Here is a 17,051-nt window from a genome sequence, read left to right as displayed (position 1 = left end):
TATTCAGCTTTCCACAACTCTCACTGGGCCCGGGGAAACCAAGACTACCTTCAAGGCAGCACGCTCTGCCCTGTCCCCAAATGCCTCCTCTTGTCCTTGTGCTCCATCACAAAGATAAACAGCGATAACTCAGTCCCGTTTCCCTGCGTGTAGCAGAAACAAACAAAAAGCCTCACCCTCCACCATCTCAGGCTGCCTTTCTTGCAAGTACCCTCCCCATAAGCAGCTCTGTCTTCAGGCTTCCCCCAGCCTGCTACTGTTTTGTTGGCTGCCGCGTGTCTATGCTGCGCTCATGCTGCTCATAACCCCATTTTATTCAGTCAGCAATCAACAGCGAGAAAGCCCCCAGGCTTGCACGCCCCTGGCTCCGGTTTGCCATTCCCATGCAAACCTTGCCTGAGAGCGGCCCTTTCTTGTTCCACAAAAGGATATTTAGTTCCTGAAAGGAAGGTGCTCGGCGCAGCTGGCTGCTTCAGCAGGTAGGCAAGTGACCTCCCAGGACCCTTCCGACCTGAATTATCCTGTTTCTATGAGGAAGCTAACCGAGCACAAAAACATGTCTGTCAGTCTGTCACTTTCTGTTCATTTCATTTTCATCTGTCATATATTAGCCCTGAATCCTACTGTCTACAGGCAGATAGTTATTTATTGTTTTCTCCTTTGTTTGCTTTTTACAGCTGCCTCCATTTGAATTGCATACACACGCGTGCGGATACATGCAAGCGCACACAAATAGCAGGGAGCGATTTTCATCAGGCAGTTTTTGCGTTCCAGGCTTATTTTAAACGAAGAGAAAAGCCAGGAATAACTTGGTCTGACAAGTGACGCTTCACATTAAAACCAACAGCAAAATGCACTGCCTTGTCCTCTCCATTGCACACCCAGGCAGGTCTCAGGAATGTGCCCAGCTCCTTCAGCTCTGCTGGGGCTCTTTGCTGCTGCAGCAAAGCGGAGGCTGGTGCAGAGGCAAAGCAGAGGGCCGGGTCATGTCTTTACTGTCAGTTCGGACAAGATCCAAGCCTGTCCGCCAAGGGCAAATGTGCAAAAAAATCGGGAGGAGCCTGGGGAAAGGACAGCCATGCTGGGGCCCTGGCAGGATCCCTCCCTCTCCCCTTCATTTCCGCCCAGGGAAAGGAAGACTTTTTCTTGCTTTTTTTTCTTTTCCTCTTTCCCCCAGCATTCCCTCGCTTGCTGCTCACTAAACCTCTGTCTCAAGCCACTCCATTACCATGGCAACGGGCCGAAAAGGAGCAGATGGTCCCGGCGAGCTAAGTCCCAATTAGAGCAGGAGCCACGCACGGGGGAGCAGCGCCGGGGCTGCACCCCGGCCGCATGCCTGGCCCCAGTCCCACAGAGGCAGATCTGCACCCCCGTGCCCAGGGCATCTGGGAAGGCTGCAGGGTCACCAGGCAGTCCTGTGGCCACGGGACCCAGGAGGGACAAGGCCAGAGCGAGATTGTGCCCCCTGCTTCAAGTCAGGGGCTTGGGCACAAGGGACAGCTAGGATTTATTGCTGTCTCCAGCCAGCAGTGCACTTCCTATGTCTGGGAATGGCCACATTTACTTGGACATCCATGCAAATCCTCCTGCCTCTCTTTTCCAACCCTGGCTTCCAGGACCAATGGGTTTTGCAGCAGGGGGGCTCAGGGGGTCAGACCTTTCTCTGTGCAAAGCGAGCACGCACAGGCCTTGGTCTGTCTGGGAGTGCCAGGGAGCCCATGTTCCAGACAGAGCAGATGGGGGGCAAGGGCTGAGGTGGGCGAGGATAAAACTCAGGCACTAATCTCCCCAGGGATTAACTGCCAAGCCTGTCTGCATGGGGCCATGGCGCGGGGCTTTGGGTCAGGCAAGCAGCATCCAAGCCATCCTGGAGGTACCCACCACTCCTCCTGAGTGCTAAGCAGTGTGGCTAGACAAGCCACATGCACCTAGAGAAAAGAAAGGTGCTTTGCAGGAACGCAGGCCTTTTCACTCTTCATCTGATTTTCAGAGCTAGCCATAAGACTGCTATAACTTGGATGTAATGAAGCAGAGACTGGGCTGTGCTCCAAAACCACCCCTTCACATTTACAAAGCTACCTGAATAACCTGCAAAGGGCAAAGGCACCTAAGGGAGCCAAGCCTTGTTGCAAAGAGGAAGAGCAAGTGGCTGTTCTATTAGAAATCTCAGTCTCTCTCACAGAATGTCCCAGCTGCTCAGGCCTGATTCCTCTTAAGAGACATAAAGCAACACTCGCTCTACAGAGCAGAATCCTGGTGGAGCTGTAACCACCACTATCACAATTCAGCCCCAGATGAATGATGAGTGTGCGGAGCTGGGCGGAGCACCGTAGGGGCCACGCAGCCATCATGCTTGCACCTTGCATCCCCTGTGGGCCCAAACCCTGGGTCTGCAGATGCAAAAGAGGCTGGGGATAGGGAGAAAAGCAGGAAGCATCCTGGGGAGAGGTGCAAAGAGGTGGTGTGGAGCAAGCATGGTGGCAGGGTAAGACTTGGGCGCTCCTCCTGCTCGCACCAGCCGCTCCTGTGCTGAGCTGCTCCCTTTCCCGTGGTGCTGGCACGCGCTCAGGGATGCTGGCCTGGGGGCCGGCCCGGCCCAGCCGGCTCTCAGCCCGCACCCGTGGGAAGCACCGAGCCCGTCCTGCCGCCCAGGTGTGGCCCTGCGCCTCGGGGCTGCCGCCGGGCGTGAGCACGGAGCCAGCGCGGATGTGGCCAGGGAGCTGGGGGCAGCGATTCGGGGTGGGCCGTGCAACACGCTGCAGAGCTGCAGCGGGCTCCAGCTCCCTCCCGACCCCGCGTGCTGGCAGCAAACTCCATGCCGTCACCCCTCTTCCCCGAAAGCCCAGGAGCAGGAGGGAGTGGTGATGTGGCTTCCCCACCCAGCTTAGAGGTCTGGGACAGGCCTGGGGAGAGCAAGACAGTGCTCGGGCTCCTGGCTCATCCCGTCCCCAAAGACACACGCTAGCTCAGCAGAAAGCAGCGGCTGCTGGTCCCCTCCTTGGCTGCTCCAAGCGGAGGGCAGAGCGCCCTGGATTGATGGGGCAAGCAGCCCTCCCTCCTTCCCTCCTGCAGCTCGGCGAGCCTTGGAAACCCACAGCTTTTCCCTGCGGAACAGGTTCTGCATGGGGAGCAGCCATGCCCGCTTCCCACGCCTGCACCCCCACTCCAGTATCCCCCTCCCCCTTTTCTTTTCCTGTTCCCGGATCAAAGCTGCCTCTCCTCCCTGTATTGCAAACATTATTCTGTGGCTAGATAAGGAACTCTCTGGCAGCTCTTTATTAATCCCATTGGAGGCAGGTAGCAAGTGGAGAAAAAAAGCTTCCATGAGGCCAGGGCAGGGACTAATGTGCCACGAGGCACCTTTACAAAAAGAGAGGGATTTTTTTTTTCTCCAAAAAGTCCCATGGAAGGCATAAGTAATTGATAATTATCGAAATTTAAACCTCGCCATTCCTCTTTTCGTCCTGACCGTGTTTTTGTAATAGCTCTCCCAGTCTGACCTGTTCCCAATCTGGTTTGCCAGGGTGTTTTGGGGAAAAACAGACACAACCTGAGGTTGGTCTTGGAAACAGTACAATGGATCCGGTAAGGGATCAAGGAAGAGGACCCAGGGGATGTAGAAAGACCTCCAGACAGAGTGGATGAAGGCACTGAGCTAGCTGGTTTCTTCCTTTCATGCTGAGCCTCATCCCCACATCTGCATGTGAGTCTCTTTTTCCTTCTTCAGCGTACCTCACTGTTCCCTGGTCCACAAAATCCCACATATCTTTTTGTGGCATACCCCTTTCTAGGGAAGAGCTTCCCCAGCGTAGGAATACCCCAGAGACATGCACAGATGGCTAAAGTTCTCCTCTACCCGGGACACAGAGTAGAAAGGTTTTGCAGCATAAATCCATGTGCTGCCAGAGGCAACTTGAGTGAGTACTGTCCTGTGTGATGGCTCACATGAGAAACAAGTTTAATGGCTCATAGGGCCAGTGTTTGCATTGCTCCCTATCCCTTCTTATTGAAGGACCAGGCAATTTTCAAAGAATTTATGCATGCAACAGGCAGGGTACTACTGTTTTATGCACCCTTTTCAATGGGGATACTTGACCATAGTCCACATTTCTTGCGAGCAATCATTCCCCTGCAAATATTTCTTGGAATAACCTCAGAAATAACCTCAGAGCAAAGCTAGTGGTGTGAGAAATAAACAGACTTTTGCCATGAAAACAGGCAAAGAAGCATTGACCCTCTTCCTCACACCAAAGACTCAGAAGAAAGAAACTGGGTCCAGTGTTTGCCCCAACAGAGAAATTTGTATATATATATCACATAAAACATTTTTTTTTTGACTTCTAAAATCCCTGGGCAGGGAGCAGTCTGATCTCAGCTGCAATGAAAAATGACAAAAGAGAGGAGAGTCACCTTTCCCTGTGCTTTGCAATAGGTCTGCTGCCTGTATAGAGTAACTACTGCAGGATCAGTTGTGCAAGGCACCATGCAAACACAGGGCAATATGAGCAGAGCAGAGAGGGACTGCTACCAGCAGCTTTTGACAAGAAAAGGCACACAGAGGTGAAAGGAGCTGGCCAAGGATGTTTCAGGGAGCCTGTGGCGAAGCCAAGGAATGATGCCAGCGCTTCTGAATTCAGCCCACTTTGCCATCACCTCCAGGCCATTCTTTCCCTCTAAGTAAAAGCTGATTCAACCTTGGTGGAAATCAGTGTGAGGCAGCAGGTATTCCCATTTCCAACAAGTACAAAGGAGCCGTAAGGTACTCTGCAGGCACAGCAGCCACCGGGATGTCAGGAATATGAAAATATATACCTAAAAAGAATGGTTTTAACCTTATATTTCCGAAAGTGAGTTTATAGCCAGCAAAAGGTCTCAGATCAATACAACAGCGAGACCACAAATTGGAGTCCTCCCCTTAACCACAGAAAGGGTACAGCTGAGACAGCATCTGTACAAACAGCCTGCCCACAGCCTCTGCCAGCGTGCCTCAGCTCTGACCTTGAGGACTTGCCTTGAAGAGGGAAACTCCCCTTTTCTCCTTCCTCTCCCCTTCCCATTCAGCCCTTGGTGTTTGTCATCCAGCTGGGAGATCATTGCTGGCTTATTTTGTTTGGATTCATTCTGTCTAGAGAAGAAGCTGACTGCTGACAAACTCATTCCACATGCACACCCCTCTGGAGAAGACATTGTGCTCAACATGCAGGTAGAAAGCAAGTTTAATAAGGGATTCAAGGGGATTTTGCAGCACAGATTTTGAGCACAGATTTTGAGCACAGATTTAGAGAGAGTTTAGCCACCAGGCTGGGCCGGGCATTTCAGACCGTGAGATGCAATTCCTCCTTCACATCCCCCCTTATAAACAAGCCTTTCTTCTTCTATTCTGCCCCACAGCTGTACATGTGCTCAGGTCCATGCCCCAGGGACCTTCAAAGACCGCATTATAGGTTCTCCCCATACAAAGTTTGGATCGATACAGCTGTCAGGCTTTGGCCACATTACCCCTGCTAATTGGAATTACAATAGGCAGACTGCAGCTTTCACCCCATCTCTCTGCTGCTTGTCATAATGTAATCAAAATTTCTCTTGCTCTTTCTTTATCACAGAGCGTGACAGGAGCAGAGGCACTGGCAGCCACATGGCCTCCAGAGAACGGATTCCTGTGGATCAGTACGGCGCTGGGAAGCCTTGGCACAGCGATGGGAGAGCAGCCCTCCTGCACGGGCTGTGTGTGGGGCCCTGGGAGGGATGTGCTTCCCTCCGCACCCTGCCAGCTGCCTCCTGAGCTCCTCCGTGGTGGACAGGCAGAGCAGGGGTACCCAGGGAGGACAAGGCTCCCTGGGAGCATCGCTTCTGTGGGATGGGCTGCTCCCCACCTTGGCAGCCCCTGCTAGTACTCCAGAGCATCCCGCCTGTCCTGAGGTTCTTGTCCACCCGTGCTCAGCAAGAGATGGCTGCCAGCTGTAGGAATGCAATGGAACGGGGCATCATGGGATGAGCAATGCCATGGGCATGGCATGCTGATGGAAACGCAGCACGAAGGAGGCAATGCCAGTTGCTTGGATAGGAAGCAGCTCCCCGCTTGGCCCTGCTGCAAGCAAAGCTGAGATAGCGTCTGCAGGCTTCAGTTAAGTCAGGATCCCCGCCACACAAGGTGCCGCACGAAGAAGTCTCTGCCCCAGCAAGCTTCCCTGTACTGACTCACAAGCTGCTGCCCACAGCTTGCTCACTGCTCCTCGCCCACGCGCAGCAGCCCTGCCAGCGAGAGCCCGTGCGTGCCTCGCTCACACCAGCCCTGAAGACTTGGCTAATTTACGGGACTGGGATGATACACAGCGGGCAATAGATACAGCAGTTGTGATTTGCTGATCATTATCAAATGGCAATAATGCAGGGCTGCTCTAACCAGGCGGGGAAGTATCGGCAGCTCTGACCTACTCGGCTCCCCTGAGACTGGCCATAAACAAAACTTAAATAATTAGAGGGCTTGGGCGGAGATACAGCTTCTAAGTATTCCTAGGCGCATGCAAAGAAAGGAAATAAATTCTTGGAAGGTGCCAGGCTGGATGGGACAGAGGGAGGCTCATTTTCCACATCACTTGAGAGCAGCCGTTATAAATCTCACTGAAAGATGCACCTCCCCAGGCTAGTGATATTTTTAAACTCTGAGAGAGAGGGAAAAGAAAAAAAAAAAACCCATGTTTTAGTATTTACACCACAGGCAAAAGGGATATTTAAGAATCAGGATACATTTTGAAAGCCTGTTCCTGCCATGCCAAGAAAGAAAGCAAGAATTATCTTTCTATAGTGGGATAGCTAGAAGTATTAGCTCTAGAGAAGTCACTGCTATCACTACCCCCCCTCTTTAGGCTGGGAAATTGGACTCTCAGAAGGACTGATGTGGGGAGTGAGGGGATGAAGACTCCTTCACTGGCAAATTGCTGCTTCAGTTCTCAACTGGATCAGTTATAAATTCAAATCAGCTCCCCTAAATCCTGTCAGGGGACATTAAGCCCTTCTTACTTGGTGTCTGGAATCACATCCCTTAGGAGCTGAGACCATGCAGTTCTAGGCAGGGGCAATGCTATCATCTACCTCAGCAGCTTTCCTCCTGCCGAATTTGGCCCTGCTTCTAATTCCTCTTGGGACTTGAGGCACTTGGAACCTTCCCTGTTTTACAAGCTGTGCTCTGTGCAAGCCTCTCACCCCTTGCCAGAGCTGCTGCCATCCTCCCAGTGAGATCCTATTTAGCCCAAATCAAAGGGATCCATGAACACACCCATGAGACATCAGAAGACCAAGCAAATCCCCAAACAGTCCACCTCTAAGGATCAGAGCACGGTGTAATCACTCCCTGGGCAAGGAGATCCCAGGAAGTCCTCCCCCATCCCTAGGTCCTTGACATTGAAATGCACAAGAGAAACATTCAGCAAGTTCAACCCTATCATTGGGAAAAATCTCACAGAGTTCCTAGCCTCTCCCTAGCCCTTGCAATCCCGCAACCCCCTTTCCCTGTGCAGCAGATGTTCAGAGGGTGCCACAGAGGTGGCATTGCTGCTGATCGGAAGGCCTGGGTCTTTCACATCCCTGCCTGCAGCTGGCAGGCAGCACCTGGGCTGGACAGCGAGAGAGGCAACTGCAGATGTCACCAGCAATAGCATCAGGTCCCCTCGCCCTCCAAGCACTCCTCTCCCTGCTGCCCCAGCGGCAGCAGAGAAGCCAAGCAAAGCAAGAGGTGACAGGAATGCTGGCGGCCGGCTGGACGTGCCTGTGCAGGGGCAAACACTGGGACACAGCAGCAGCCGGGAACACGCGTGTTATTTCACGTGCTGGTGCACATGAAGTCTTTCATAACTGTAGCCTCAAAAAGAAAGGCGAGAAGCCTTTTCGAAAGCCTTTCGTAAGAAACCATGTGCTTTTCCTATATGACACAATGAGCACAGCACTTGGCTTTGAAGTTGTGACGTTAGGTGTCCCGCAGGTCAGTCTAGCCTGAGACTGCCCTTTCTTCAACACCTGTCAGCCAGATCTCGGCCCCGCAGTGCACAAACATGAATCCACCATTGCAGTGAGCTACAGCATGTCCGACTGTGGGGTGCAACACACGGACTGCCAGGGGAACCGAGAGGGGACCCGTGTCGCAGGGAAACCACGGCAGCTGACACCAATTAGTGCACGGCAAGGATGCTGCAACGATACGCGTCCCTCATCCTCAGTGGCCATACATGGGCACAGTCTCAGTCCTCAAAGGCCTCCAAAAGGCACCGCTCCTTGCAGCGGTGTGCTGGTCCCCAGCCGCTGTGCCTCTATGCTGGCTGGCACGGGGGAGAGCACGGGCAGGCCAAGCCAATGTGCGCCCATGCAGTTGTCTGCAGTGCCAGTGAATCACAAGCTGCTGCCTTCAGCTCTAGCCTCCATGAGTGTTGGTTTTGCAACTAGGCCGATCTTGAGTAACAGAGCAAGGTGACATCGACAAGAGAAGCAGTAATAAGAAGGAGTACTGTATGCTGTGACCTCTTTAGAGTCTTTTTCCTATCTGTATGTGCAGGCCCTAAAATGACCATGATGACACCACACCGCTTGCAGCTTAATTCTGCCGTGGAGTGGAGTATTCCTGACACCAAGCTCTCCTTGGGGCTTTAATGTGTGACCCTTTCCTGCCTCCCCCCAAGATTGAGTCTGTTGGGCACGTAGCACAGGGCCACCCCATTGCAGCATCATAGCTCCTTAGTCACAAGGAGCTCGGGCGTTTGCACACCAGGACACCAGGACTTGCTCTTCTCTTCTAGTCCCTGGCCAGTGGGAGGTGGAGAAGATATTTCAAGGCAGGAGGAAGGTCGAGCACAGTTGTGGATTTGCGTTTGGGGGTCAGTTATGACTCCATGGTTTGCTGATAAACTTACCCAGCCCCGACTCTGGCTCATTTGTTTGGGCTGTTCAAGGACAGAGGGGGGTTCATTGCTGTTCCCCCCTCCCTGAGTGCGATACTGCATTGCCCTGGGCTGCATAGCACTAGGATTTCTGCTGCTGTTTCCCTATCTACCCCTGCTTATTTGCCTCCAAATAATCCCTGCTTATCATGTTAAACTCTCCCATAGCACCAACATTTCTGCCCACCACGGATCATTTGAAACCCCTGACTTTCCTAGGATACTCAGCAAAACATGCCTTAATGACAGGTCTCTGCTTAGTGTGTCAGATACTCCTCATCCCAGTGATATATGGTCCTAAATCCAGGGCAGAAATATGCCCTAAGGCTCCTGCCTTCGGCTGTCCTTCCTAATGGCAGGCAATATGGCCTGCAAACCGCCTCTTAACTGGTAAGCTCCTGGCTCCAGGGGTTATTTTGCCAGTGGATAAGGAATGATACCCAATCTTGCCAAGTGTGGGACCCCCAGTCCAGAAAGTAGTTACTGAAATGGATGCTTGCTGCTCAATCTGCTTGATGTGGCCACTGGCCCTCCACTGCAGTGGCCAGGACTGGGTTGCTGTGTCTTTAGCCTGGCACAGAAAACAAGGCTGTTTGTGCTCTCAGGTGGCCGTGGGGTGCTCGGCTCCCACACAGATGGGTCATTGTGCTCCGAAGCGCTCGTGCCCGTTACCAGCAGAGACGTGCTGGATGCTGGACACCAGCTGTGAGCTGCACCCTCCCTCTGTCCCTGCTCGCCCTGTCTCTGCATGCCTCACTGTTGAAAGGGGAGGGAAAAATAGACTTGAGATCAGCCCACTCTTGGGCTTTTCCTGGTAGAGAGGAGTTGCTGAGGACAGGATGGAGGCAGGGTCCAGTCCTGGAAATACCTGCTGCCTCACAGCCTTGTGGCCCAGCTGTACCCTGCTGCATAAGGCAGTGACAGGATGGGATGTGATGTGATTTGCAGGTCCTTCTATGACATTCCTGCATGGTCAGAAGCAGGTGGAGCCACTTCACTGTTTCCACTCACCTCCTACAGCTAAAAGGCAGGTGGGCTGGGGGCGAGGACATAAAAGCTTCCTTCCTGGGTTGTTTTTATTTGTTTTCTTTCCCTCTCAGGGAAAAGGAAGCTCCTAGAAAAAAAAAGCCTCTCTTCAAGCCCTTTCTTCTTCTGTGTGTGAAAGTTTAGTGAAGATGCAGAGTGCTGTTGTATATCAGTCTCCAACTGGCCCATCCAACTGGCCTAGTGATAACTTTGTACTGGAGGAATGGAGAAGAGATGCTCTGTTGAGCTGGGTGAGTTTCTCCTGCTTATCCCAGGCACTCCATGGGGAAACTGCAATGCCAGGAGGTTGCTGGCCAGGCTTCTCCCTGGCTGCTGTCACCCCAGCCCTGTTCCATGCAAGGCACAAGCAACCACCCTGGTATGGGCAGCCAGCAAAGTGCTGAAGCTGCGTTTCTCCCTCTCATGCTTCTAGCTGCTGTTCATCTGCCTTGGGACTGCTGCTGGACCTTTGATGACACCAGCCTATGGAAATGCCTGCATCTGCTTCCAGGATGGAAAGGAAGAGCAAACAGACAACAAGGTATTAAACTTGCCCATTTCCTGTGTGTGCACAGAGGCAGGGAGACATGCAAAATGCAGCATGAAGCAGATGCAATAACTGACTGCTGGCCATCGCAGACCCAGTGCCTACAACTGTACGTTCAGCTTTTAAGAGTGTTGGAGAGATAGCCAGGGACACAAGCATGAAAACCCAGCACAGTGGAAGGAGAGATGTGTGCATTGCTAGCTCCTCTGGGCTTTTATTCACAGTCTGGAAGATGCTGTTCCTTCGCCCTCTGGGTGATACTTGAGTATCTGAGCAGCTTGGACAGGAGTTTCCCTTCTGCAGATCTGAGAGGTTTCAGGTTGAGACCTGACTGGAAGAGTGTATGTGTGGATAGGGTCTTATTCCATCCCTGAAATGAAGCTTGCACCAAGAAAGGCAAAGAACTGGAAGGCAGAGAAAATCTGGGGCTCAGCAACATCCAGGAGGAAAGCAGAGTGATATGCTGTGTGATGTCTCCCTGCTTAATTAACTAAGTTTTCACCTGAAATGATCTGCATTACAGAGCTCTCGCCGCAGCCACCAAGAGCTGCGAATTCTCTGTGCTGGGATGGCTGTGCTCCGGTAATTAACACAAGAGGCATCTCAAATGCAAACCAGGTCCCAGTGCCCACAGCTGGCAGCACCAACTTGCCCTGGTTTTGTGTGATGTATTGAATAAGCGAGGTGATCTCTAGGGGTTGCTCAGATTGGATTGCTTTTGTCCTGTATTATTATTTTTTGTTCTCTCTTCTTCCTTGGTCTTTGCACCAATAATCCTTGTTGGCTTGTGCAATACTGATCAAGAGCCACTGCAGCCTCAAGCAATGACATCGCTGGATGCAAACCTTGACTTGGAGGCCCTGGGGACCCAAGAACTTGCAAACTCATCCCCGAAGTATTCACAAGGAGCCAGCTAGCAGTGGGCTGCTCATAGCTGTACCCCTTTTTGGACAGGCTGTCCCACTACACCACACAGGTTTAGCAGTGCTAACTGAAGGCAGGGGGCACTGACAGTAGGGCAACTGGGGCTCAGATTATGGCAACTGGCTCTGCAGGTTCCCTTGGTAATTCAGCTGAGATGTGAGCCGTGCCCAAGGTTTGCTCTGTTTGCTACCTCCCTGTAAACCCAGGTCTGTGGCTGGTGTGGCCCAAAGGAGAGGTGATCCAAGTGGAGAGGTGCCAGCTTTCCAGTACTGGGTTAGTGGGAGCTGCTGGCTCATCATCAGACTTTATCTGGGACTGGACTTGGTTACGTTCCTCTTCTTGCACCTTCTTTGCATCTGCATCTATGTGTGTAGGGCCAGGAGCTTGTGGATTATTAACTTTACCCGTCCAGAGAGCAAATAGCATGAACCATGGCCCTCCTTGGGCACTGGCCAAGGGGCAGGCTCTCCTTGCCACCAATTGTCTCACTCACATTGACAAAGACCTGAGCTCATAAATTCAAGTACTGCTTAAAACATGATGGGTTGGTTCCACTGCAACATGCAAAGTTTAATGAGAATATATCAGCAAAAAGCACGCTTTCACTTTCTGCAATAGCCTGATGTTGTTCCTGGGTGGTTGAAGGAAATAGGTGGGAGGAAGGAAAAATAACCAACAGCTCAAATCAAGGACTGAACAAAACTCTGGGAACTTCTTGTCTTTTTTTTTTTTTTTTTTTTTTTTATTTGAAGCTGCTTCAGGATGTTAAATCAGCGCTTTTGAGTAGGAGATGGAGCAGCCCCTGCAGTGGCTCATCCCAGCGCTCCAGAGCAGTCCTGTCTCCACAGAAATAAAGCCTCTCTCCAGCTGCAGTCAAGCTTGACCTAAGGCCTCTGGGTCACTACAGCTCAGTCAATGCTGCTTTAAAACACCGCAATGGAGAAACCCTATGTCAAAGCCTGGAACACCTCTCCAGCTCTCCCCTACTGAGGATCTCAAAACACTTCACAAAGAAAGACTCGCAGCCCTCTGTCTGAGCCCAAGGAGTAACCCAGCAATAGCAGACAGGAATTTTTCCCTGTCAGAGGGGGAGAATTTGGAAAGAGAGGCCCAGATCTCTGGATGCAGGTCCAAATGTGAGATGAATGTCTCTTCTCTGTGTGGCTCTGTCTCAGGATATAGTAAGCTCCATGTTAGATGTAAACAGATTTTTAAAACTTGTAAAGCATAAATCTAACCCGAGTGTTCTTAACCTCTGAAGATCAGCTGCCTAGGTTTCCTCAACCCTTCTACCTCATAGCCTTTCAATAGGTCCTATTCATATTAATATCTTGATGCTCTAATGCAGTAGTCTGAGTTGATACCTTGCTAATGGTTGCAAATGGACAGGCAAGCAGATCTGCACGGGAGGCTCTGGGAACACTGAACTGAATTGTTCTGGACAATTGAGCTGATTACCTGCTTGAGTAAAGCTGGTTTTTATGAGAGACATCTCGCAGTTTTACAGTAGGGAACTTTTATTTCTTTATCGAGGGGAGGGGGAAAAAAAGCTAACATTGTCAGAAGAAGGAGGCAGTATATGTGGCTGGGAACAAAATGAAATGGCAGTGATCAGGTGACCATGAATGGTGTTCCAGCAAGCAGGCAAAAGACTCCTCTCTTCCTCCTGCCTTTCATGGGTACTGGATACCGAACTGCCTTTTCAGAAAATAAAAAGTTTGTAGCTAGTAATTCATACTTAAAATAGAAGATCCTCAGTTTCCCTTTTCTCTTCCCCTTGATAAGTGTTTGCAGTTGGGGCTTACGTATGGCTTGCCATATATATATATATATATAAATATATATATACAGACATATACACACAAACCCTCTGCTGCTCCTGGCACAGCGCATTGCCAGCTCATGGAACTTCCTGCCTCAGTGCGGCATTGGGGCCTGCAGCTTCGTAAGGACTGTCAACTTGTTGTGCTCCTGCGCAGCGCCTGGCACAGCCTGGTGCTGGTCCCTTCTGCAACTTGGTGACATGCGTTCAGTGCAAATGTGTGCGAATTAATGGAATGATTAACTAAATGAAAGAATAAGCGATATGGGATTAGCCATTCCCACAAAGCCTCCACTGCTGACCTGATCCAGGTGTGTGCAGAGTACTGAGACTGCAGCGTAAGTGGTGATCACTGAGAGGGGTCAGGAAGGCTGATGTTCCCAGAGCATTGCAGAGCTGGCTGCAACCTTTGCAGGGCAAGAAACCCTTAAGATGCACTAGTGGCTTATCCTGGCAGGCCTGTCAGTGGGATGGTGCAAGACAAATGATTAGGCTCCTGCAGAGCATTGGAGGCAAGATTGCTTGACTGCTTGCAGCAAAGTCTTGAGAATAGACAGAAACAGACTAAGTGGGGAAAAGTTTCTTTAGCAGGACAAGGTGATGCCAGGCTCTCTCCCACTGCATAGTCTCTCTCTGATGAGAGCAACTCCCAAATGGGACTGAGGGACTGAGGTCAAGGGCTTTTTTTCAGCACAGTCACCACAGCGTCATTCCCCATTCCCTGCCTTTCCTGGGGGATTTGTGAAGAGTTTCGTGCCCTGAGCTGCCTGGTGGAGGGAAGAGAGGAAGAGAAGTCCAGATGAAGAACTGCAGGGAAAGTTTGGAGTCTTCTTGCAAGGAGCTTAGCCAGACACCTGCCTGGGAACACAACAGAGCACATGGAGCCCCAGGCTGTCCCTTCCATCACCGCTTTCTGCAGCGCGCAGCAAATCCCTTTGTCCTGTGAGCACAGAGGCAGAGCCAGACCTGCCTTTCCAACCTCTCCCCTCTCACAAAGTCTCCCTCGTCTTGTGATTTCCACCCGCTACACTCACACAGCCTGTGCCCCATTTCACTGCTGTCCTCACCCGTAGTAGCTGCACCATCCAGTCAGTGTGCTTGGTCCAGACCATCCCCTGCTGTGCAGGTACCAGGGGCCATGGGCCCTGGCATTTGCTCTCATAGCCCAGACCTTGCCAGCTGCAGCCACATTTCTGAATTGCAGCCCAGCCGGTTCTGGCTGCTTTTGGAGGCTGCTGCCCCAGTCCAGTCAGAGGAGGAACAGGAGGAAATTGCACCCTTCCTTTGCTGCAGCTTCTCTCCATCTGTAGCCCCCTTCCCTGGGCAGGTGCTGACTGTCTCCTGCCCCTGCAGCAGGATGGCATCCTGGCCCAGACAGTGGCACGTGCCCATGCTGCCACACTTTTCAGCCACCAGGAGCCTAGACTCCAAAAGACCAAAAAAAAAAAAAAAAAAAAAAAAAAAGCCTCCCAAATACATTTCTCAGTTCATTCACAAAAGCTGTAAGATGTGATTGCTTGTTTCCCACCCCCAGCCATGTGAATTTCTGACAGTAGCTTTGGAAAACCCTCCAGGCTGACACTAACCCATTCAGCACCAGAGCAGGATAGGAGTCCCCCACACCACCAAAGCACTAGGCAGAGTGGGTCCCCTACCTGCTTTTAGCAGCTGGACTGAGTGCTGGACTGGGACACACAGGCTCTTCTGCCACCGCTAGGATAAAGCCTAAGAGCTAGGGAGATGTCAGTGCAAGTCTCTACCCATTTCCTTTCCAGGGATGGATCAGAACCAGGCAAGTGCAAAGGCAATGACAGAAGGGTCTGAAACCAGGGAGCAGTTCAGCCCCTCTGCAAAAGTCGCTTGTAGGAAGTATGTGTGTGTACAGAGGATGTTCGGGATGTTAGACAGTGTAAACCTCCCTCTCTTTTCCAAACATCTGTGCTCATTACCCAGCCTTGTGGCTCCCTTTCCTGGGAAGCCTGGCTGCTATGCCTCGCTAGACGTTGTTCGATCCAAAAAGCAAACAAACCGCCTCAGCTCCCAGGATGCCGGAGCCCACTGCCTGCAGCTGCCTCCAAAACAAACGATGATGTTGTTCCTTTCCAAGACAAGGATGAAATCGGCCCTGACTCTCTTCCTCCCTCAAGCAGATGCTTCCACACCTGCTCTGGACTCGGATGCATACCCCAAAAAAGCCAATGCCACCCGTCCCCACTGCTCACAGCACTTTCCACACCCTTTTTCCCCCATTGCCCACCACAGCCTTTTCCAGAGGCTGCTCCAGGCCAGCAGCCCCCCAAATGCCACCCGTGGCCCCTGAGGTCATCGGCCACCCGGCTGGTAGCTGCTCACCTGGTAGGAGCACGGCCACCAGAATGCAAACTCCAATAGTCCACCGAGATGCAGGGCAACTTGTCTGCAGCTGTGAAGCCATGAGAGTTCCTTAGCAGCAATGGGCAGGGGTCGGTCTGGCAGCGTTGCTAGCGCCCCTCACCCTTCCTGCCCGCGATGATGCTCAGGTCTGCTGAAGAAAAAAAAATGTAGGCGCAGGAGGATAAAGCAGCGGTGCACCCCGCAGGCAGGCGGGCAGCAGCAAGGGCGGCCGGAGGAGAGCTTCGCACATCCGCAGGGTCCCTGGGGCTCGGCCGGGCGCTCGGGCCGGCTGCGGGCGCCGGGGCAGCGCGGCTGCCTTCCCGCGGCAGCGAGCACGTCCGCAGAGCCGGGTGAGTGCAAAGAGGTGGGGGAAAAAAACGGGGGAAAAAAAACAGCCAAAGGAAAAAAAAAGAAAAAAGAAAAATGGGGGAAGGAAATAAAAACAAAAAGAAAAAAGCAGCAGGCGAGGAAGAGCCCTCCGCGGGCTGCTGCCGCCGCTCGGACGCGCGGCGGGTCCCGTGGCTCCGGCTGGCGGGGCTCGGCAGCCCCCTCCCGCCGCCGCGCTGCCCTCCGCTCCGCTCCGCTCGGCTCGGCTCGGCTCGGCTCTGCTCCGCGCGGCTCCGCGGCGCTCAGGCGGCGGCTCCGGCGGCGGGGCGGCTGCGGCGCGCCATGGCCGGGCGCGGGGCTGGCGGCGGGGGCGCGGGCCGGGCCGGGCCGGACTGGACCGGACCGGGCGGGGGGCGCGGGCTGCCCGGGCTGCAGGGGCTCGCTCGCTCGCTCGCACACGCGCTCACGCACACGCAGACACTCGCGGGCGGAGCGGCGGCGCTCGCCCCCTCTCCGCCGTGATGTCAGTGTCGGGCGGAGGCAGGCGCTGCGTTAACCCTTTGCCTGCCCCCGCTCCCCGGCCCCGCCGGGCCGCCCGGCAGCGTCGCCTCCCGGCCCCGGGCTCTTTCCCGCCGCTGCTGGAGCCGGCCCGGCCGAGCTCCGGCACGTTGGAGGGATGCGGCTGCAGCGCGGGGCCTCCCTCCGCGGCGTTGCCACCCCGGGGCTCTTGCTGCTTTGCTGGGATTCGGCAAGGATGGGGGAATGTCTGGGCCACGTCCGCTGGGTAGGAAGCGACAGCAGCCTACCCATTTAGTCACTGGTGTGACATATAAAGGCACCTTACATAAACTGTGTGTAAAATAGATTTATTGCCTGGAATCTCGCTTTACACTCATAAGTATTTTTGCCTGTGGATCCTGAGCAATGCATAGCGTCGTCGTGGGGCCTACCAGACGCAGGGCCATGTTTTGAACACCCTCTGTGCGCCTAGGCAAGCTGGAGGGCTCACAAGCAGTGGAAGGGCTGAAACACTGGGGGAGGGACACACTCAGGCTCTGTAACAGCCTATATTACGCAGGCACAGCCACATTTTGTGGATCTTTCG

The 17,051-nt window shown here is 53.0% G+C and overlaps 1 protein-coding gene across 1 annotated transcript in view; it reads right to left on the bottom strand.

Annotated features, from left to right (window-relative positions):
* Positions 1-15,896, bottom strand: part of LOC112946313 (nectin-1-like) — a 59,311-nt gene extending 43,415 nt beyond the window's left edge. The window contains exon 1 of the mRNA XM_026038119.1: positions 15,599-15,896. Within this exon, the coding sequence (XP_025893904.1) occupies positions 15,599-15,680 (82 nt within the window). The 5' untranslated portion in view covers positions 15,681-15,896. The remainder of the gene's footprint in view (positions 1-15,598) is intronic.
* Positions 15,897-17,051: the final 1,155 nt, after the last annotated feature.

The sequence above is a fragment of the Nothoprocta perdicaria genome, unplaced genomic scaffold, assembly GCF_003342845.1.
Source record: "Nothoprocta perdicaria isolate Ctin4 unplaced genomic scaffold, notPer1 scaffold_201, whole genome shotgun sequence".
NCBI lineage: Eukaryota > Metazoa > Chordata > Aves > Tinamiformes > Tinamidae > Nothoprocta > Nothoprocta perdicaria.
Note: the sequence above shows the minus strand (reverse complement) of the source record. Positions and strands in the feature narration are given on the sequence as shown.